Source organism: Aquarana catesbeiana, linkage group LG05, assembly GCF_042186555.1.
Source record: "Aquarana catesbeiana isolate 2022-GZ linkage group LG05, ASM4218655v1, whole genome shotgun sequence".
NCBI lineage: Eukaryota > Metazoa > Chordata > Amphibia > Anura > Ranidae > Aquarana > Aquarana catesbeiana.
The window spans coordinates 651,695,774-651,717,722 of NC_133328.1; the positions used below are offsets into that span (position 1 = coordinate 651,695,774).

At 50.1% G+C, this 21,949-nt stretch overlaps 1 protein-coding gene across 1 annotated transcript in view; it reads right to left on the reverse strand.

Moving 5' to 3' along the window:
• Positions 1–4,694: 4,694 nt before the first annotated feature.
• Positions 4,695–21,949, reverse strand: part of NOS3 (nitric oxide synthase 3) — a 67,921-nt gene continuing 50,666 nt past the window's right edge. The window contains 9 exon segments of the mRNA XM_073632574.1: positions 4,695–5,560; positions 7,417–7,611; positions 9,207–9,355; positions 10,208–10,329; positions 11,315–11,402; positions 11,503–11,713; positions 12,107–12,288; positions 14,547–14,737; positions 17,094–17,172. Of these exon segments, the coding sequence (XP_073488675.1) occupies positions 5,450–5,560; positions 7,417–7,611; positions 9,207–9,355; positions 10,208–10,329; positions 11,315–11,402; positions 11,503–11,713; positions 12,107–12,288; positions 14,547–14,737; positions 17,094–17,172 (1,328 nt within the window). The 3' untranslated portion in view covers positions 4,695–5,449.

The following is a 21,949-nucleotide window of genomic DNA, read 5'->3' on the forward strand; positions in this document are numbered from 1 at the left end:
TATGTCAAAACACGCAACGGATATGTAATGCCCAGCCAATAATATCAAGGGATCATCTTCCAGGATATCTCAAACAATTCACCAGGACCATGGAGTGGTGCGCTCCAATCCACATTCATCTCATTCATGTAATCATACGAAGTTCCAATGGGCTCAGACATAAAGGAAAATAATCCTCATAGTGGACCTTTTGGTTGTCCAAATGTCAGGGGGGGGCTGCAGTGCTCAAAGTACGCCGTTCCACCATCTTGTGCGGATAGTATCTCTCTGATCCATGGGTTTCAGGCCCAGCCATGTGCTTCTCTCTGATCGATGGTTCCTGTAGACAGCATCCAGCCAGCAGCCTCCTATAGCTGTGAGATCGTTGCTTTGGTAGACAAATATCATTACCAATCTCTAGACACCAAATTCTCCTTGGGCCCCAGGCACCCTGGGCAGGGAGCGTTTTGGTGCAAGCAAAAGGCACAGATCTGGACTGAATGGCTGCTCTGGATCTGCCCACTCCTGTATGCTGTCAATCAACAGCCAGGTGGAACTGAAGGCTCCTTGCCCAGGGTGCCTGTGGCCCAAGGAGTATTTGGTGTCTACAGATTGGTCATGATATTTGTCTACCAAAGCAACGATCTCAAAGCTATAGGAGGGTGCTGACCATGCTGTCTAGATGCTGTCTACAGGAACCACCAATCAGAGAGATGCTCGTGGCTGGACCTGAAACCCATGGAACACAGGGACACTAAAGCCTCGTTACACACGATCGGATTTTCCGCAGACAAAACCTCGGACTTTTGTCCGAAGGGCGTGTGCCTGGATTTTGTCTTTCATACAAATGGCGAGGAATTGTCGGCCAACAAACGTAGTGGACGTACTACGTGGTTTTTCAGCTCTTTAGCGCCACCCTTTGGGCTCCTTCTGCTAATTTAGTGTTAGTGGAAATTTGGTGAGTGTTGATTCGCGCTTTTCATTTCACGCTTTCCAGTTCGTTTCTGAACGCCTGTTCGTCAACCAGACATGTTGCAGAATTGGAGGAGATAACGTGTTATTTATTTTTGGCCTCGGAGTTATTGCTTTGACCCAAGTCCAGTCCAGGAACAGGAGGAGGAGGAGGAGGAGTTCTTGGACCAAAAATTGGTTGATTTATTAATGGTGACCAATTCTGTCATACGCCTTTGCTGCGGGAGCTCCAGGAGAATAATCCGGATGATTTTCGGAATCATCTCCGGATGACGGACCCCTGCTTTCACCAACTCTTGGCATTGGTGACCTCCTATATTAAGAAGCAGGACACACACATGAGGCTTTTATTTTATGGTTGAATAATAATGATTTGATTTGTTATATTTTTGGATGCATAGAATGCACTTTTTGGTGAAGTTCTATTGGCAGATATCATGTCTAATTTTATTTGTTTTTTTTTTAATGCACAATAAAAAAAAATTGTGTAGAATAATACTTGGCTGTGTGTTTTACTTCAAATGACAGTTTGGGAGTAGACAGTTACATTTATAAAATACAATGTAAAATTGACAAGGGACACCAACATAGTTGTATCTCTGATCTTAAAAACTCCAGGATAATAATGGTGTTGTGGTAACTTGTCCCAAAAAAAAAAAAAAAAGCCTTTGAAAATTCGTTTGCAATAACTCCATCAGTATCACCAGCAAAGCAGCTTCATTATTATCCCATTATAGAAGAAGAGAATTGTGCGCTGTGTTTCCAGATTTTGCCGCGTCGCGAATGTTAATTCTCCATTACGAACGCGAGTTTACAAGACCGATCGCTTCCGGCTCATCCTTGCTTCCGAGCATGCGTGTTTGTACTTTGGACTTTTGTCCGACAGACTTGTGTACACACGATCGGAAAATCCGACAACAGACATTTGTCCACAGAAAATTTTAAAACCTGCCATCCAACATTTGTCCGATGGAGCGTACACACGGTCAGATTTTCCACCAACAGCCTGTCATCGAACATTTCCCCATTGGAAAATCTGATCGTGTGTAGGAGGATTTACAGCACAAGATGGGGAACGGCGTACTTTGAGCACTGCAGCCCCCCCTGACATTTGGAGGATCGTTTTCCTTTATGTCTGAGCCAATTGGAACTTATGATTACATGAATGAGATGAATGTGGATCGGAGCGCACCAGTCCCGATGGTCCTGGTGAATTATTTGAGATATCCTGGAAGACGATCCCTCGGATCTGATTGGCTGGACATTACATATCCAATGCGTGTTTTGACATATTTTTGGTAAGTGCGATTCCTGGGGGGGGGTTGGGTGGAATCACGCGGGGTGGTGAAGGTGGATTCTCCAGACACCGGACGATTTTCCATGAACTGTCGCCCCGAGCACTTTGATCGGAGTTGTCTCACTGGTGTGTTTTTTCATGATTGTCATCGAACGGCGTACAACATATTATTAGGAAGCGCTGCTTTTGCCTTATTAAGGACTTTTCCAGCATTTTTCAATATTAAAATTTTTTTCCCGTAAAAATGATACTGAAACAACAGAACTGAAACTGAGGCGGTGGGAGTGAAGGAGGGGCCACGGTTCCCGTTTTTTTTTTTTTTTTTGTGTTGAGCGAATCAATTGCCAGATCAGGCTATGTTGACACATTTTTATTTATTTAATTTTTTTTGATTGGCCTGAATTTCTACCCAATCCACAGCGGACCTTCCAATATACAAATGGTAAGTGGGGGTCCTCAGAATGGTGCGACTGCGGATCGGACCAATCTGTGTGCTGATATTTGGCACAATCCACGTGTGGTTCAGTGGTCACCCTTTGTGAGGCGCACACACACCCTTATGTGGTCACCATTGTATAAAATATCCTCCGATAAGTCCTCGCCGCTCACAGGAGTAATGACTAATGGAAAAACGAGGCATGCTGGGTAGAGGAGGGGGATTATTATACGGAGGCTGGATTTCAACTTTTCTGCCAGTGTCCCGACCTCCAGTCGGTGGTGGTATAATCCAAATGTTTTTGAATTCCGGTGTCCCTCAGTGGATGATCCCCGTCACTTAGTCATTACTCCTGGGAGCTAGGAGTGCCACCTTATGGAAAAACAGAGGCATGCTGGGTAGAGGAGGGGATGGTTATGTTGAGGCTGGCATACAACTTTTCTGCCAGTGTCCCAACCTCCAGTAGGTGGCGGTATAACCTGACTGTTTTTGAATTCCGGTGTCCCTTAGTGGACGATTCGTTTCACTTAGGTGGCACTCCCAGTTCACAGGAGTAATGATTAATGGGGGAAAAAAAACAGGCATGCTGGGTAGAGGAGGGGATTGTTCTATGGAGGCGGGCTCACAACTTTTCTGTCAGTCTCCAGTAGGTGACGGCACTCCCAGCTCACAGGACTAGTGACCAATTGGGGAAAAAAAAAAAAAAACACGAGGCATGCTGGGCAGAGGAGGGAATTGTTATACGGAGGCTGGCTCACAACTTTTCTGCCAGTGTCCCAACCTCCAGTAGGTGGCGGTATAACCTGTTTCTAAATTCTGGTGTCCCCTAGTGGACGATTCCTATCACTTGGGTGGCACTCCCAGCTCACAGGAGTAGTGACCAATGGGGGAAAAACGAGGCATGCTGGGTAGAGAAGAAGAGGACTGTTATAAGGAGGCTGCCTTACAACTTTTATGCCAGTGTCCCCACTTCCAGTAGGTGGCTGTATAACCCAACTGTTTTTGAATTCCGGTGTCCCTCAGTGGATGATTACCATCACTTAGTCCAGTGTTTCTCAACTCCAGTCCTCAAGGCGCCCCAACAGGTCATGTTTTCAGGATTTCCCTCAGATGAGATGGCTGTGGTAATTACTAAGGCAGGGAAACTGATCAAATCACCTGTGCAAAATAATGGAAAGCCTGAAAACATGACCTGTTGGGGCGCCTTGAGGACTGGAGTTGAGAAACACTGACTTAGTCTTTACTGGTGTGAGCTCGGAGTGCTGCCTTATGGAAAAGTGAGACGTGCTGGGTAGAGAAGGGGATTATTATACAGAGCCTGGCTTACAACTTTTCTGCCAGTGTCTCAATCACCAGTAGGTGGCAGTGTAATCCGACTTTCTGCCCCCTAGTGGTAGGGAGACTGGCCGAAAACCCGACTGTTTCTGAATTCCGGTGTCCCTCAGTGGAGGATTCATATCACTTAGTCATTACTCCCGGAGGGGATTAATATATGGAGGCTGGCTTACAGCCTATACTACCACTTACTGGAGGTTGGGACACTGGCCGAAAACCCGACTTTTTCTGAATTCCGGTGTCCCTCAGCAGATGATTCTGATCACTTAGGCGCCATTCCCAGCTCACAGGAGTAATGACTAACGGAACAAATGAAGCATGCTGGGTAGAGGAGGGGGATAGTTATAGGGAGGCTGACTCACAACTTTTCTGCCAGTGTCCCAACCTCCAGTAGGTGGCGGTATAACCTGTTTCTAAATTCTGGTGTCCCTCAGTGGACGATACCTGTCACTTGGGTGGCACTCCCAGGAGTAATGACTAATGAGATAGTTAGCTGGTAGCTTCACATCACCCATCCATCTGAGTAATTCCACCTCGGACCAGAACACCCATTAAGGAGGTGACTCAATATTAGAGCACCGGCGGACAATGCCGGGCGGTGCTACAAGTTCAGTGTAGGCTAAAAACAGGAAGTCTTGTCATCACCTTATTAGACAATGAGATCTGACACCTCGATTAATGATCTTCGATATTTATTCATTGGATAAATACAAATAACAGAGAAAATACAGAGAAAAGTCTGATCTTCTGTACACCCAACACCGTCCTCCACATATACCGCCAACATCGCCCCCTATACCGGTCACCTGACCCCACACCCAATAGTAGCCATAAAAGCTGGAGTTTAGCCCATTTCCAGCATAGAAAATTATCACATTGAGGTGACCCACCCCCAATAGATTGTATTGTATCTGACCAGCGATGGCCTCAGCTTGCTCCATCGGGGTTGAAAATGGCTGAGATTTAATGGCTTTGCCCCGTGAAGCCGGCATCATGGTTCACCAGAAACAAATGTCGAAGTACGGGACCCCTCTCACCTCAGTGGCGGCACTGGTTGCTGGTGAACGGATGAGCCGCATGGCCAACTCCAATTTATTAATACTCAACAGATGCTGATTGCTCTTCATGTAGATCCCCTTTAATCCCAGGAATCGGGACTGTCCACTTCTCCGAGGATTGATCTGCGTAAAGAGCAGGATTATATTTCATACTCGGTCTGTTGGTGGTGACACAATGTTAAGGCAATGGATACTGCAATAGGCCTTATAGCCAATCAAAAAAGAAGGTTATCATCTAGTGTAAGTCCTAATGGTGCCTGCTGCCTGATTGGTCAGTGCACAGTCTGGATGCAGAAAGGTTTGTGGTTGGAGAATCACACCTCCGTGTGTAGAAGACGCATCTCCCAATGTGACTGAGACCGCCACATCTTATCATGTCTCCCTCTTCTCCTGTATGGACATGGAATGACACCGCACACGTGTGGTCACTTCATGTGTCCGAAGTGTGATGCCAAAAATGTCTTCATGATATCTGTTCTGGTCCTGCGAGGAAAGAGGTTCAAAATGAATTCAGTACAAACACCCCATCCTGTCATATGATCCCATATCTGATCCTCAATCCTACCCGACTCTACCATCCATTCCCCACCTCCCATCCATTCCCCACCTCATCCCACCTGCCCTCCCTGCAATCCTTTCTCTACCTGATCCCACCAAGTTTCTTCACCATCTGATCTCCCCCCCTCCCATCTGATCCTCCATTTGACCTTATTAGCAGCTTAATTCATCTTCCTGATCCCACCATCTGCCTCCAACATCTGACCCCACCAGCTGTATCCTTCAGCCAACCTCTACCTGACCCCTCATTTACTTCTCTTTCCAACCCCACCAACCTCTGTTATCTAGTCCCAACTGGATGCTAGCAGCTGATCCTCTAGAAAACTCATCAGCCGTCCCTGAGATCCAACCCCATCTGACCCAAAATATACTTCTCTATCTATTCAGCCATCTATCTGCACCAAATATCTACCAGATTGTACATCTGATCTTCGTTCAACTCTTATCTGATCCCATACTTAGTCCTGACTTGACCCATCTACCAGCCCACCCATCTTTTTTTTTTGCATGAAGTACTGCCAGCTTCCCTATGGTGAGACCTGAAACTCTACATACCCTCACGGTGATACCTGGAAGATTACATACCCCCACCCTCAGCCCTCCTATGACGAGACCTGAAATTCTACATACCACTTACCACCAGATCATCTACAGCAATACCTGGAAATCTACATACTTCTGGCTCCCCCATGGTAAGATGTGAAACTCTACATACCCCTAGGGTAATGCCAGGATTCTACATACCCCCACCCCCCAGCACTCCTATGATGAGACCTGATACTCTACATCCTCCACACCCCCAGAAGTTCTACAGCAATACCTGGAAATCTACATACCTCTGGCTCCCCTATAGTGAGATCTGAAACTCTACATTCCCCCCAATGTAATACCAGGAATCTACATACTCCCCACCCTCAGCACGTTCAGGGTGAGACCTGGAAATCTACATACCCCTGGTGAGACCTAAAGCTCTACATACCCCAGGAAATCTATATAAAAACACAACTTCCATCACTCCTATGGTTAAACCTGAAACTCTACACACTCCAGCACTGCTATAGCGAGGTCTGGAAGTCTGCATACCTACGATCAAACCTGTACTTTTCATATTTCCATCTCCCCCATTGTAGAGCCTGGTACTTCACATACCCTCAGCTCTCCTTTGGTGAGACCTGAAACTCTACATACCTCCAGCTTCCCTATAGTGAAACTTAGAATGCTACATTTCAATGGTCAAACATGAACCCTTCCTATCTCCAGCTCCTCCATGGTAAGGCCAGGTACTCTACATGCCTCCAGCTCTCCTATGGTAAGACTTGAAACTCTGCATACCCACATCTCCTTAGCAAGAAGGCCTAAAACTCTACATACTCCAAGCTCCTCTATGGTAAGGCCTGGTAATTTATATACCCCCAAGTTCTCCTTTGGTGAGACCTGAACTCTACTTACCCCCAGCTTCCCTATGGTGAGCCAGGAAACTACATACCCCCAGCTCCCATATGGTGTAGCCTGTAAATCTACGTGATTCCTGCCCCCATGACGAGACCTGAACTCCTCATACCACCAGCATTTGTAAGGGTAGTCTACATAAATCGCAGCTCCTCTAGGGTAAGGCCTGGAACACTACATGCCCCCTCCTCCCATTCTGATGAATCCTAATACTGTACATGCCCACATCTCCTCAACAAAGAAGGCCTGAAACTTGACACTTCGAGCTCCTCTATGGTAAGGCCTTGAACTCTTCAAATCCCCGGCCCTCCCTATGGTGAAACTCTACTTACCCTCAGCTGCCCTATGTAGTCTCCAGCCTCGATGATACTCATGTCCCCCTGAGACATCAGGATGAACTGGACGGTCTGTAGGACGTCGGTGGCCATGGTGACATCCCCGCAGATGTACATATGTCCGTTCTTGTTGCGCAGCACATCATGTACCTGATAGGCCAGCTGTGTCCGCAGGATGTCCTGTACATAGGTCTGGACAAGATGGGAGAGTATCAGGAACTGATTGATGTAATGTCTGCCCTCATGTTGTAAAGAACAACCTGTTGGCGCTATATAAATGCTGTATTATAATGATAATAATAGTAATCTGCTCACATTCTCCATTTCACAACATTCATGTCTCACTGAGTCCGCCATGTACCAAATATTAAAATGGGGAAGATTGTGAATCTTAGTTAAAGTTGGGATCCAGCCAAAATTTATTTTAGCTTTGGAAGGAGAAGAGGACGGTTCGATTCACGGTCAGGTTTTTGTTGTGTCTGTAGACCTACTAGAGATTTCCTCTCAATTCTCCACCTCTCAGTTCTCGACACAAACCCTTTCCTGCTTCCTGCCAAGTCTAAAACTAAAACCTTTAAAAAAAAAAAAAATGTGTTGCCTGGAAATGGACGAAAGAACTTCTAGACCAGGGGTCTCCAAACTTTCTAAACAAGGGTCCAGTTTACGGTCTTCCAGACTTTAGGGGGCCAGTAGAAGAGGTCCCAACATCAGTGGGAAAATACATTGCAGTGAGAGGAATTGTGTCCCATTGTTGGTGCCACTGGGCCCATTCATTCGTGTCAGTGGGAGGAATTGTACCCCATCATTTGTATTAGTGGGAGGAATTTTGCCCCATCGTTGGTGCCAGTGCGAGGAAATGTGCCCCATGATTGGTGCACTATTATTGGTGTCATTTGTAGGAATTGGGCCCACTGGCATCAACCATGGTACACAATTGTTGGTGTCAGTGAGAGGAATTGTGCCCCATCGTTGGTGTCATTGGGCCCATTCTTTCGGGTCATTGGGAGGTATTGTACCCCATCATTGGTATTAGTGGGCAGAATTGTACCCCATCATTATTACTAGTGGGAGGAATTGTACCCCATCATTTCTTGCCAGTGCGAGGAATTGTGCCCCATTATTAGTTCCAGTGCGAGGAATTATGCCCAATTGTTGGTGTCAGTGAGAGGAATTGTGCCCCATTATTAGTTCCAGTGCGAGGAATTGTGCCCAATTGTTGGTGTCAGTGAGAGGAATTGGGGTTCAGTAACCCTTCATTAGGGTTAGTTGATGAAATAGTGGCCCAAGGGCCTGATAAAAGCAAGCAATCAATCTTAGTTAAAGTTGGGATCCAGCCAAAATTTATTTTAGCTTTGGAAGGAGAAGAGGACGGTTTGATTCACGGCCTGGTTTTTTGTTGTGTCTGTAGACCTACTAGAGATTTCCTCTCAATTCTCCACCTCTCAGTTCTTGACACAAACCCTTTCCTGCTTCCTGGCAAGTCTAAAACTAAAACCTAACAAAACAAAACAAAAAAAAAAGGTGTTGCCTGGAAATGGAAACAAGGGTCAAGTTTACTGTCTTTCAGACTTTAGGGGCCCAGACTGTGGACATCTGGCCCCTAGGCCACAGTTTGGAGACAACCGTTCTAGACCTTTGTGGTTGAGGCCATCTATGCTCTGGAGCTTGATACAGTCGGAGAAGAACAATGGGGTAGAGTCAGACTGCTGCCCAGTATGGGATGTGGATTTCTAGTCACCAGGGACGGTTCCTCTAGAATTATGCATCTCCATAGACTTGGTCCTCACCTTCGGGCAGTCTGGCTGGCGGGAGAAAGCGGTGTAGATCTCAGTGAAGGCTCCTCTCTGTCGCGCATCATAGGTTTCCTCCTTGTAGATGTGATCAAGTTCTGCACACCGGGAGCCGAAGACCAGCGTCATTTCACCGGGAATCACACCTGGGAGGGCAAGAAGAACGGCTGAGAAGGGGCACCAATGGAGAGAAGCTTTCCCCTGGGAACATTATATACATTTCTTTTATTTGGGGGCATTCTGTCTTTTTTCCTGCCTCTCATCTTCCCATATTAAAAGTCTGGATGTAAAGTTAGATGATTGGGTTCAGAGTGAATTATTTTTTTGGCTGCAGGGCCTGTAGATGGAGAACATGAGCAGTAGGGTGGTACATCCGCATTTCACATCTCTGTCACCAGATGGCGCTCTTATCGCACTCACCAACGTTCAGGATGGATCCCACAATGACGGCTCAGCAGACCCATCACACAATGGTAATGAATACCCCGGTACCTCTACTGCCCCCTACTGCTGGGTCACATACTGACCATTATTCAGCAATGAGCCCACCAGCTACAGTACAGTCTGAGCTTCAAGCTGAACTCCGGGTAAACAGCTACACACAGATGAAATACATATAAGGCAGCTGTTCTACCTGCCAAAGGATGTGTATTTCTGTCCATCCAGTTCTGAGATTTACACAGCCCTGCCACACAGAGTAGCCCTTTCTGGCAGGGCAGGAGACCTGATTTTTCTCTGCTGCAGTTCAATAACCACTTACAGGTCTTGTCCCTCCCCCAGCCCGAGATCGGTTAGTGAACTGAACAAAGACGATAAAGCTCATCCCTCTGCTCTCTCCTCCTATCAGCATGCTTCTTGCATTGCAGCACAACAAATTGACTCCTTGTTATATTCAGGTTCTCACAATACATTGAATGATAAAATTATTAATATATTTTTATCTCATGTCTGTCTGGAGTTCTGCTTTAAGAAATGGGGAATGTTGGAGATTTGCTCACCTTTGTTTTCAATGTCATACAGTCTCTGCTGCCAGAACCCTCTGAAGGGGGCAATTCCTGTTCCGGGGCCCACAAGAATGCAGGGGGCTTTTGTATCTGCAGGGAGGTGAAAAGTGGGGGCTCTGTGGAGAAAGACAGACAGATACAGGGTAAAGTGACATGTGACCAGAGGCGGCAGCACCCTTTTACCTGTGGCATCTCTAGACATGGACAGCCCCACCGGTCTCCTGGCATGTGCTCCAGGCTGATTAGCCTATAAATCATTTGGTGTTGTTGGCGGTCCGAGGGGGGGGGGGGGGGGGAGACGTTATCTCTATACCTGGTGGTCACACCACTTGTAGCCCATTCATAGAATGTATGTAATAGTAGTAGTATGCATTATTCAGGGGCATTGCTAGAACCTGGCACCCAGGGTATGTGCCTCCAGGTCTTCTACCGAGTGGCCCAGGTCTGCTACCGAGTGGCCCAGGTCTGCTACCGAGTGGCCCAGGTCTGCTACCGAGTGGCCCAGGTCTCCTTTCAGATATGGTGATGATACATTCTATGCGTTTTACAGTTTTTATACAGTTTTTAGACCAATTTATTTTCGTTCAGCAATAAAGATTGTTCTAGTCTTAGATTTGATCCAAAGTGGTCATCATGGTATCCTGCCAGACCCTCAACGTTTTCATCTGTGTGCCCCAGATCTATTAGGACTGTTCACCTTGAAGAGAACCAGTCTCCTCCCAACCTCTCTTGCAAATGTCCCATATGGTGCCCACCAGCCCTTGGAGGCTCAATCCATTAGAGAAGGTGAAGGGGTAAAGGAATTCATGGCCGGTAGGTAAAAAAGGGAGACATTATTGGAGTTCCTCCAACTTCTACCTTTTTTTTTTTAACTTACCACATATATACAGCTAAGGGGGCAATCCACGAGATCAGACTGCCCATACCCCACCCATGATGATACATACATTGCCCTGGTCTAAGCCTCTGACTCCCTCTGCCAGCTGAACCCTGAACCATCTCAAATGATGAGAGTGGGTGAGGGACTGGGTTCGTTTTTGCTATTCACCCTTTTAGAGGAGGAGCCTTTGGGGTATTTCTGTAGAATTGTGGTATATTTACCCGCGGACAAAGCAAGGGACAGAGGAGCTGAGGCAGAGCTGGTCCAACCACGTTGAGCAGACCCCGTAGTGCAGGGGACCTTTATTTTCTGCAGGAGAGAATGGAGATAAAGCAAAATTTCAGATACTCAGTCAATATAATGTCCACATACAGATAATGTTATAATCGTGGCCCCCGGGGGCCCTCACCCTGAGTGCGGTACGACACTACAGCCACGGTGAGGTGGATCTGGTCAGGGCAAGTGTCCATGGAGGAGCTGATGGAGTAATACCGCGGCTGGAGGAGAGGCAACTGTGTGAGAAGGAGGGAACTGGGGATGGAGATTGATGGGAACTCCTCCAGAACCTCCACCAGATTGGGGCATCGGAACCACTTCCACTCCTCGTACTGCCGGGCGTCCTGCGGGGATGAGAAGGTGACCGCGGTTACATTTTTCCACAACACATTGCACACCAAACCCACCGAGATCAGAAAGAAAGAAATATCAGTAATGCCTGGAATTCTGGATTCTCCCATCTTTTTACACGTATGGCCCATCCCAAAAATGTTCCAGGGGTGTTCCTGGACTCAGTGAGGATTCTGCTGGGAGTCTGTACGCCTATTACATTTCACTGAATCAGAAACCATCATATTTACTAGATGGTTCTAGACTGGTGAAAGGTTCAATCTGATTGATATCCGGTAATCTGCAATGATGCAACCAGAGTCCTTTATAAAAAAGGAGCTGTCAGATTCAAGGTTAGAGAATTAATGCTGAAACCTGATTGGTCCAGCCTGGCTCAGTGCTCTCACCTGGCTCAGGGTCTCCAGCCTCTGCCTCTCGGTGGGGTCCTCACACAGGGCACTCAGCAGCTGCAGGAACTGGGGTGTGGGGGGTGTGGTGATGTCCAGGTAATTGGTCAGGGCCTGGCGCAGCGTACAGGGGGGGATCCGAGTGTCCGGGACCCAGTTAACTTTCCGTCCGGATCCCAATCCTGGCAACAGACATACAAATTCAAGAGAAGGAAAGGATTGGTGCATTAAAACCCCAGATCCTGGTGCAAGACAGGAGCTGGGGCCCCCAGTGCTTCAGATTTCACATTCCCCCAATAACTGCCCTACAGATAACATGTCCACCCCATTATTAGCAGTATCTAAAGCTCCCAACCTTCATAACCACCCCCAACCTGCACCCCCCCCCAGTTCTCAAAACCACCCCACCAACCTTCATAACCTCCCCCTAACCCTTAAAACCTTGCCCCTACCTTCATAACCCCCCCAACACCGATAACCACTCCCTCAACCTGCATAATCTCCTCCTAACCTTAATAACCTCCATCTTACCCTGTCCCCCGCCCACCAACCTTCATAACCTCCCCCTAGCCCTCAAAACCTCGCCCCCACCTTCATAAGCTCCCAAACACTGGTAACCACTCCCCCAACTTTCATAACCTCCTCCCCAACCCTATAAACCTTTCAACTACTCCTCTGTACCAACTCCTATTACCCCTCATTTGAACCCAGCTCCCCAACCTTTATTACCTCTCCCTCAACCTGCATAACCTCCCTCTAACCCTTAAAACCTCCCCCCACCAGCTTCATAACCTTCCCACCCCAACATTTGCAACAACTCCCTCACCCTTCATAACCTCCTCCTCAACCCTCTAAACTGCTCCTCTGTACCTAACCCACTTAACATCTATTACCCTTCCTCAAAACTCAACCCCTCAACTTTCATAACCCCATCTCCCCCCAACCATTATAACCTCCCCCTCAACCTGCAACCCCCCCCAACCTTCATGAATATGGTACTCCTCCGTACTGAACCCACTCAACTCCTATTACCCCTCCTATAAAACCCAACACCCCCCCCCAAACCTCATAGCCTCAACTCTGCACCCCAAACTTCATAACCCCTGCTCTTCTATTAACTCCCCAACATTCATAACTTCTTTCCTCCATATCATCCTCCTCAAAAAACTATTAACCCTTCCTCCAGACCTAACCCCCAACCTTGATTACCCCTCCTCCACACCACTATTACCACTTTCTTCCAAACTAATCTACAATCCATTATAGTGCCCTCTCTGCGCCCCTCGAATCTTCATAAAACATTCCTCATCTCCGAATTCCCCAGTTCCTATTACCCCTCCTCCAAGCCTATTCCCCAACCCTCATAACCCCTCCACCACACAGTCCCAACCCCCATATATCACTCTCCAATACACATTTCAACTTATTTTTACCCCTCCTACAAATCTAATACCCTAGCCCTCCTGGCAGCACCCCCCACCTCGCCTTTGTACCTAACCCACCCAACTCCTATTATCCCTCCCTAACTCTCCTACTCCGGAACCCTCAAACCAATTTTCATAACCTTTCCTCTGTACCCCCACCTAAACCCCAACCCTGATAACCTTTCCTACACACCCCCTGAACTTTTATTCCTCCTCACCTAACGTCTCAACCCTCATAGCTTCTTCTCTGCACCCCCCAATCTTTCTAACCCCTCCTCCACACCACCCCTCAAGACCTATCCTTCCTCAAAGCCTAACCTCCAAATCCTCATCCCCATCCCCATTAGCCATTACCCGTCCTAACCTAGCTCTCCAACCTTTATAACTGCTCTTCCACTCCTCCCCTCAACTTCTAATATCCTTTCTATAAACCCAAACCCCAAACCCTCATACCCCCTCCAACACCTATTACCCCTCCTTCTAACCTAACTCCCCAACCCTTTTAACCCCTCTTCTACATCTCCCCAACTCCTATTATCCCTACTTGACACCCAACCGCCAAACCCACAAAACCCTAATCCCTCACCTTCCAACTTCTGCTATCTCTCCTCAGAACCCAACCTCCCAATCCTCATCTCCTATTACTTCTGCTTCACATAATTTCTACAGAGCCCCCCCCCCCCCCCCCCAACCCACTTAGCCCCTCCTCCACATTCACCTGAATCCTATTATAACTCCTGCACTCCTGGCCCCTCATCTCCAATCCACCATCCCTCCCCCCACTTTGTACTGTAAGCTTGCTCTCCTCCAAGGCTTCCTCTCCAGTAATTATACCCCAAGGAGAGCTCTACATGTGACATGATGTGTCTTAAAATTTGCTCCAGTGATGGAGATGGAGATAGATATGGCCTTGTAAACTCTATGGGCCCCCTTCAGAAGACCCAACCTCTGCTACCCCTCCACCTACCCCACAGGAAAGTATCACAAGGCGTCTGGTGGCGGCATCTCCTACTCACGGTTGTTGGGGTCTTTCTCCATCGTCTCCACCAGGACGGTGTCATTAGCCAGCGGAGGGTCCTCCACCCTCTCCAGCAGTGTCAGAACCAGCTCTTCCCGGTTACATGGGAACACCCCGAGATGGTCACCAGGTGAATAACAGAGCTCCTTCTGCCCCGCTGTGTTCAACTTCACCAGGATGGTGGAGCGGCTGAGACACCAGAAGAACCAATGAGAATGGAGGAAAGAATTTTTTTTTTTCTTTTAATCATAAGAAAGGTTTTATTTGAACACATTCAAGCATACATGTTCCATAAACACTCACAAAAGACCCCACCTAGTGGCTGAAAACAGAAATGACAGTACCAATAGAGCACCACTGTCCAAAGTCAGATCGTAGTAACCAACATTAAGTAATCAAAGCCATTCCACCCCAATATCCTATCAATAGTCACGTCTACTGGAGCCAATCCTGGTACATCAAGCGAAACCCCCCCAAAGGAAAATGTTATTAAAGTGGGACTCCACCTGTCCCTGCCACAGTCACACACTATTATTATTATTATACATTTATATAGCTCTGACATATACCGCAGTGCTGTACAGAGATCACTGAGCCAATCACATCAGCATACCTCCCAAGGGAATGAGGGACACCTACTAGCAAACGTATGTAGGCATAGGACACGCCCCCTGCCACACCCCTTTAAAGGAGAATTAACCAAAAAAAGGTTAATTAAATCCACAAGAGCTTTTTTTTACCACTAATATTCCTTTATACTGACTTTAAAAATGTACAAATGCAGCAATTTAGAAATTGGATGAAAGGTTTAGCTCTAGGAAACCCTTTTTGAAAGATAAAAGTGCATTTTATTTACATCTATACAGATCAGACCAAAATCAGGGACAAATGAGGAGGAATGAGGGACAGAGGGACATTGCTCCAAATCAGAGACAGTCCCCTGAAATCAGGGACAGTTGGGAGCTATGCATCAGTCTCTGTACCAGAGGAGCTTACACTCTAATATCCCCCCCCCACAATCACATCAGTCTCTATACAGAGGAGCTTACACTCTAATGTCCCCTCCCCCACAGTCACATCAGTCTCTATACAGAGGAGCTTACACTCTAATGTCCCCTCCCCCACAGTCACATCAGTCTCTATACAGAGGAGCTTACACTCTAATGTCCCCTCCCCCCACAGTCACATCAGTCTCTATACAGAGGAGCTTACACTCTAATGTCCCCTCCCCCCACAGTCACATCAGTCTCTATACAGAGGAGCTTACACTCTAATGTCCCCTCCCCCCCACAGTCACATCAGTCTCTGTACAGAGGAGCTTACACTCTAATGTCCCCTCCCCCACAGTCACATCAGTCTCTATACAGAGGAGCTTACACTCTAATGTCCCCTCCCCCCACAGTCACATCAGTCTCTATACAGAGGAGCTTACACTCTAATGTCCCCTCCCCCCACAGTCACATCAGTCTCTGTACAGAGGAGCTTACACTCTAATGTCCCCTCCCCCACAGTCACATCAGTCTCTATACAGAGGAGCTTACACTCTAATGTCCCCTCCCCCCACACATCAGTCTCTATACAGAGGAGCTTACACTCTAATGTCCCCCTCCCCCCACAGTCACATCAGTCTCTATACAGAGGAGCTTACACTCTAATGTCCCCTCCCCCACAGTCACATCAGTCTCTGTACAGAGGAGCTTACACTCTAATGTCCCCTCCCCCCACAGTCACATCAGTCTCTATACAGAGGAGCTTACACTCTAATGTCCCTCCTCCACAGTCACATCAGTCTCTATACAGAGGAGCTTACACTCTAATGTCCCCTCCCCCCACAGTCACATCAGTCTCTATACAGAGGAGCTTACACTCTAATGTCCCCTCCCCCACAGTCACATCAGTCTCTATACAGAGGAGCTTACACTCTAATGTCCCCTCCCCCCACAGTCACATCAGTCTCTATACAGAGGAGCTTACACTCTAATGTCCCCTCCCCCCACAGTCACATCAGTCTCTATACAGAGGAGCTTACACTCTAATGTCCCCTCCCCCCACAGTCACATCAGTCTCTATACAGAGGAGCTTACACTCTAATGTCCCCTCCCCCCACAGTCACATCAGTCTCTGTACAGAGGAGCTTACACTCTAATGTCCCCTCCCCCACAGTCACATCAGTCTCTATACAGAGGAGCTTACACTCTAATGTCCCCTCCCCCCACAGTCACATCAGTCTCTATACAGAGGAGCTTACACTCTAATGTCCCCTCCCCCCACAGTCACACACTATTATTATTATACATTTATATAGCTCTGACATATACTGCAGCGCTGTACAGAGATCACTGAGCCAATCACAGATGGTTGTTGGGGGATCATCTGTCAGTTTCAGGGGTCCAGGAGGTCACATGGCCCCCCACCTCTTCTCTGGAAATAAAGTGTCTGTCCTATGCCTAATGACCAATCAGATTTCAGCTCTCACTTTCCCAGAAAAGATATGAGCAGCACAAACATGTTTCAGTCACTGGGCTCTGCGATCCTCCATTCTCACCTGGACTGGTCACTCTGCAGGTTCTCCCTGGATAGGAATACGGCCTCATAGACTTTCCTCCTGTGCACCTGAGAGAGTCCTGAGAGAGACAAATACCCATCAATACAACGGGGCCCCCACAATGCAGTCCCAGGATGACCAGACAAGGGGGAAAGGGATCTACTGACCCGAAACAGGGGATCCAGAATATGGGATAGATGAAAATGGTGGGGGGGGGGGGGTGACGGATCCAGAATATGGGACAGATGAAAAAGGTTGGGGGGGGGGGGGTTGACGGATCCATAATATGGGATAGATGAAAATGGTGGGTGGGGGGGTTTGACTGATCCAGACTGAGGGCTGAAGATGCCGATGCTCAACCTTGGGAGGACTGGACATGGGGTGGGAATCCAGAATTTGGGAGTAGCAGACATGGGTTGACTAGACATGGAGGGTGGGGGGGGGTCCAGTTGGAAGACTGGACCTGGGGGGGGGGGGGGGGGGGGGCTTCTCTCCTGACATATCCGCAGAGCTGTTGACCTTTTCTGTCTCCCCAACATCCTCCATCTGTGAAATTTCCACAGAATGCACCTAGTAGCTCCACCCACACCAGATTCCTAAACCCTCCCCTGTTCTTCCCACAGAAGTGAAGTCATACTTGTGATGAGGTCGGGGGGCGCGTGTGGTGAGGTCATACCTGTGATGAGATCGGGGGGCGCGTGTGGTGAGGTCATACCTGTGAGGAGGTCGGGGGGGTCCGAGGTGAGGTCATACCTGTGATGAGGTCGGGGGGAGGGTCTGAGGTGAGGTCATACCTGTTATGTGGTCGGAGGGGTCTGTGAGGTCATACCCATGATGAGGTCAGGGGGGGGGCTCTGGTGAGGATACCCGTGATGAGGTCATTGAGGGGGGAGGAGCGATCATACCTGTGATGAGGTCGGGGGGGGAAGCGAGGTCATACCTGTGATGAAGTCAGAGGTTTTGTCACACCTGGGTTGAGGTCGGGGTGGAGGAGGTGTCATACCTGTGATTAGGTGGGCAGCAGAGATGAGGTCTTTCCAGGGATGAGGTCGGTGGCGGAGGTGGGGTCACACCTGGGATAAGGTCGGGGGAGGGGGAGGAGGGGGGGGGGTCACACCTGTGATGAGGTTGGGGGCGGAGGTGAGGTCATACCTGTGATGAGGTCATTGGGCAGAGGTGAGGACAGACCTGTGATCAGGTGGGGGGGACAGAGGTGAGGTCATGGAGGTGAGGTCAGACCTGTGTTGAGGTTGGGGGGATGGAGTTGAGATCATACCTGTGAGGAGGTTGGGGGCGGAGGAGGGGGTCATTCCAGGGATGAGGTCGACAGCAGAGGTGGGGTCATATCTGTGATGAGGTCGGGGGTCAGAGGTTAGGTCATACCTGGGATGAGGTCAGGGGCAGAGGAGGGGTCATACCTGTGATGAGGTTGGGGGCGGAGATGAGGTCTTTCCAGGGTTGAGGAGGTCTTTCCAGGATTGAGGTGGGTGGCGGAGGTGGGGGTCATACCTGTGGTGGGGGCGGAGGTGGGGTCATACCCATGATGAGGTCGGGGGGCGAAGGTGGGGTCATACCCATGATGAGGTCAGGGGGCGGAGGTGGGGTCATACCCATGATGAGGTCGGGGGGGCGGAGGTGGGGTCATACCTGGGATGAGGTCGGGGGCGGAGGCGAGGTCATACTTGTGATGAGGTCAGGGGCAGAGGTGAGGTCAGACCTGTGTTGAGGTCGGGGACGGAGGTGAGGTCATGGAGGCGAGGTCATACCTGTGATGAGGTTGGGGGGGTGAAGGTGGGGTCATATTTGTGATAAGGTCATGGAGGTGAGGTCATACCTGGGATGAGGTCGGGGGGTGGAGGAGGGGTCATACCTGTGATGAGGTTGGGGCGGAGGTGGGGTCATACCTGGGATGTGGTTGGGGCGGAGGTGGTGTTATACCTGTGATGAGGTTGGGGCGGAGGTGGGGTCATACCTGTGATAAGGTTGGGGCGGAGGTGGGTTATACCTGTGATGAGGTTGGGGCGGAGTGGGGTCATACCTGTGATAAGGTTGGAGCAAAGGAAGGGTCATACCTGTGATGTGGTTGGGGCGGAGGTGGGGTTATACCTGTGATGAGGTTGGAGTGAAGGAGGGGTCATACCTGTGATGAGGTTGGGGCGGAGGTGGGGTCATACCTGTGATGTGGTTGGGGCGGAGGTGGGGCCATACCTGTGATAAGGTTGGAGCGAAGGAGGGGTCATACCTGTGATGGGTTGGGGCGGAGGTGGGGTCATACCTGTGATGAGGTTGGGGGGAGGAGGTGGGGGTCCTACCTGTTGATAAGGTTGGGGGTGGAGGCGAGGTCATACCGTGTGATGTGGGTTGGGCGGAGGTGGGGTCATACCTGTGATGAGGTTGGGGGGGAGGAGGTGGGGGTTCATACCTGTGATAAGGTTGGGGGTGGGAGGCGAGGTCATACTTGTGATGAGGTTGGGGAGCGGAAGTGGGGTCATACCTGTGATGAGGTCGGGGGGAGGAGGTGGGCTCATACTTGTGATGAGGTCGGGGGGGCAGAGTTGGGGGTCATACCTGTGATGAGGTCGGGGGGCAGGTGGGGTCATACCTGTGATGAGGTCAGGGCAGAGGTGGGGTCATACCTGTGATGAGGTCAGGGGGCAGAGGTGGGGTCATACCTGTGATGAGGTCGGGGGCAGAGGTGGGGTCAGACCTGTGTTGAGGTCGGGGACGGAGGTGCAGGTCATGAAGGCGAGGTCATACCTATGATGTGGTTGGGGGGGGGGGTGAAGGTGGGGTCATATTTGTGATAAGGTCATGGAGGTGAGGTCATACCTGGATGAGGTCGGGGGGGCGCGTGTGGTGAGGTCATACCTGTGATGAGGTCAGGGAGGAGGTGGGTCATACCTGTGATGAGGTTGGGGCGGAGGTGGGGTCATACCTGTGATGAGGTCGGGGCGGAGGTGGGGTCATACCTGTGATGTGGTTGGGGCGGAGGTGGTGCCATACCTGTGAGTAAGGTTGGAGAGAAGGAGGGGTCATACCTGTGATGTGGTTGGGGCGGAGGTGGGGTCATACCTGTGATAAGGTTGGGGTGGAGGCGAGGTCATACTTGTGATGAGGTTGGGGGGAGCAGAAGTGGGGTCATACCTGTGATGAGGTCGGGGGGAGGAGGTGGGGTCATACTTGTGATGAGGTCGGGGGGGGGGCAGAGAGTGGGGGTCATACCTGTGATGAGGTCGGGGGCAGAGGTGGGGTCAGACCTGTGATGAGGTCAGGGGCAGAGGTGGGGTCATACCTGTGATGAGGTCAGGGGGCAGAGGTGGGGTCATACCTGTGATGAGGTCAGGGGGCAGAGGTGGGGTCATACCTGTGATGAGGTCAGGGGGCAGAGGTGGGGTCATACCTGTGATGAGGTCGGGGGGCAGAGGTGGGGTCAGACCTGTGTTGAGGTCGGGACGGAGGTGAGGTCATGAAGGCGAGGTCATACCTATGATGTGGTTGGGGGGGGTGAAGGTGGGGTCATATTTGTGATAAGGTCATGGAGGTGAGGTCATACCTGGGATGAGGTCGGGGGGCGCGTGTGGTGAGGGTCATACCTGTGATGAGGTCGGGGCGGAGGTGGGGTCATACCTGTGATGTGGTTGGGGCGGAGTGGGGCCATACCTGTGATAAGGTTGGAGCGAAGGAGGGGTCATACCTGTGATGTGGTTGGGGCGGAGGTGGGGTCATACCTGTGATAAGGTTTGGGGGTGGAGGCGAGGTCATACTTGTGATGAAGTTGGGGGAGCAGAAGTGGGGTCATACCTGTGATGAGGTCGGGGGGGAGGAGGTGGGGTCATACTTGTGATGGAGGTCGGGGGGGGGCAGAGGTGGGGGTCATACCTGTGATGAGGTCGGGGGCAGAGGTGGGGTCATACCTGTGATGAGGTCTGGGGGCAGAGGTGGGGTCATACCTGTGATGAGGTCAGGGGGCAGAGGTGGGGTCATACCTGTGATGAGGTCGGGGGGCAGAGGTGGGGTCAGACCTGTGTTGAGGTCGGGGACGGAGGTGAGGTCATGAAGGCGAGGTCATACCTATGATGTGGTTGGGGGGTGGTGAAGGTGGGGTCATATTTGTGATAAGGTCATGGAGGTGAGGTCATACCTGGGATGAGGTCGGGGTGGCGCGTGTGGTGAGGTCATACCTGTGATGAGGTCAGGGAGGAGGTGGGGTCATACTGTGATGAGGTTGGGGCGGAGGTGGGGTCATACCTGTGATGAGGTCGGGGCGGAGGTGGGGTCATACCTGTGATGTGGTTGGGGCGGAGGTGGGGCCATACCTGTGATAAGGTTGGAGCGAAGGAGGGGTCATACCTGTGATGTGGTTGGGGCGGAGGTGGGGTCATACCTGTGATAAGGTTGGGGGTGGAGGCGAGGTCATACTTGTGATGAGGTTGGGGGAGCAGAAGTGGGGTCATACTGTGATGAGGTCGGGGGGGAGGAGGTGGGGTCATACTTGTGATGAGGTCGGGGGGGGGCAGAGGTGGGGGGTCATACCTGTGATGAGGTCGGGGGGCAGAGGTGGGGTCAGACCTGTGATGAGGTCAGGGGGCAGAGGTGGGGTCATACCTGTGATGAGGTCAGGGGGCAGAGGTGGGGTCATACCTGTGATGAGGTCGGGGGGCAGAGGTGGGGTCAGACCTGTGTTGAGGTCGGGGACGGAGGTGAGGTCATGAAGGCGAGGTCATACCTATGATGTGGTTGGGGGGGTGAAGGTGGGGTCATATTTGTGATAAGGTCATGGAGGTGAGGTCATACTGGGATGAGGTCGGGGGGTGGAGGAGGGGTCATACCTGTGATGTGGTTGGGGCGGAGGTGGG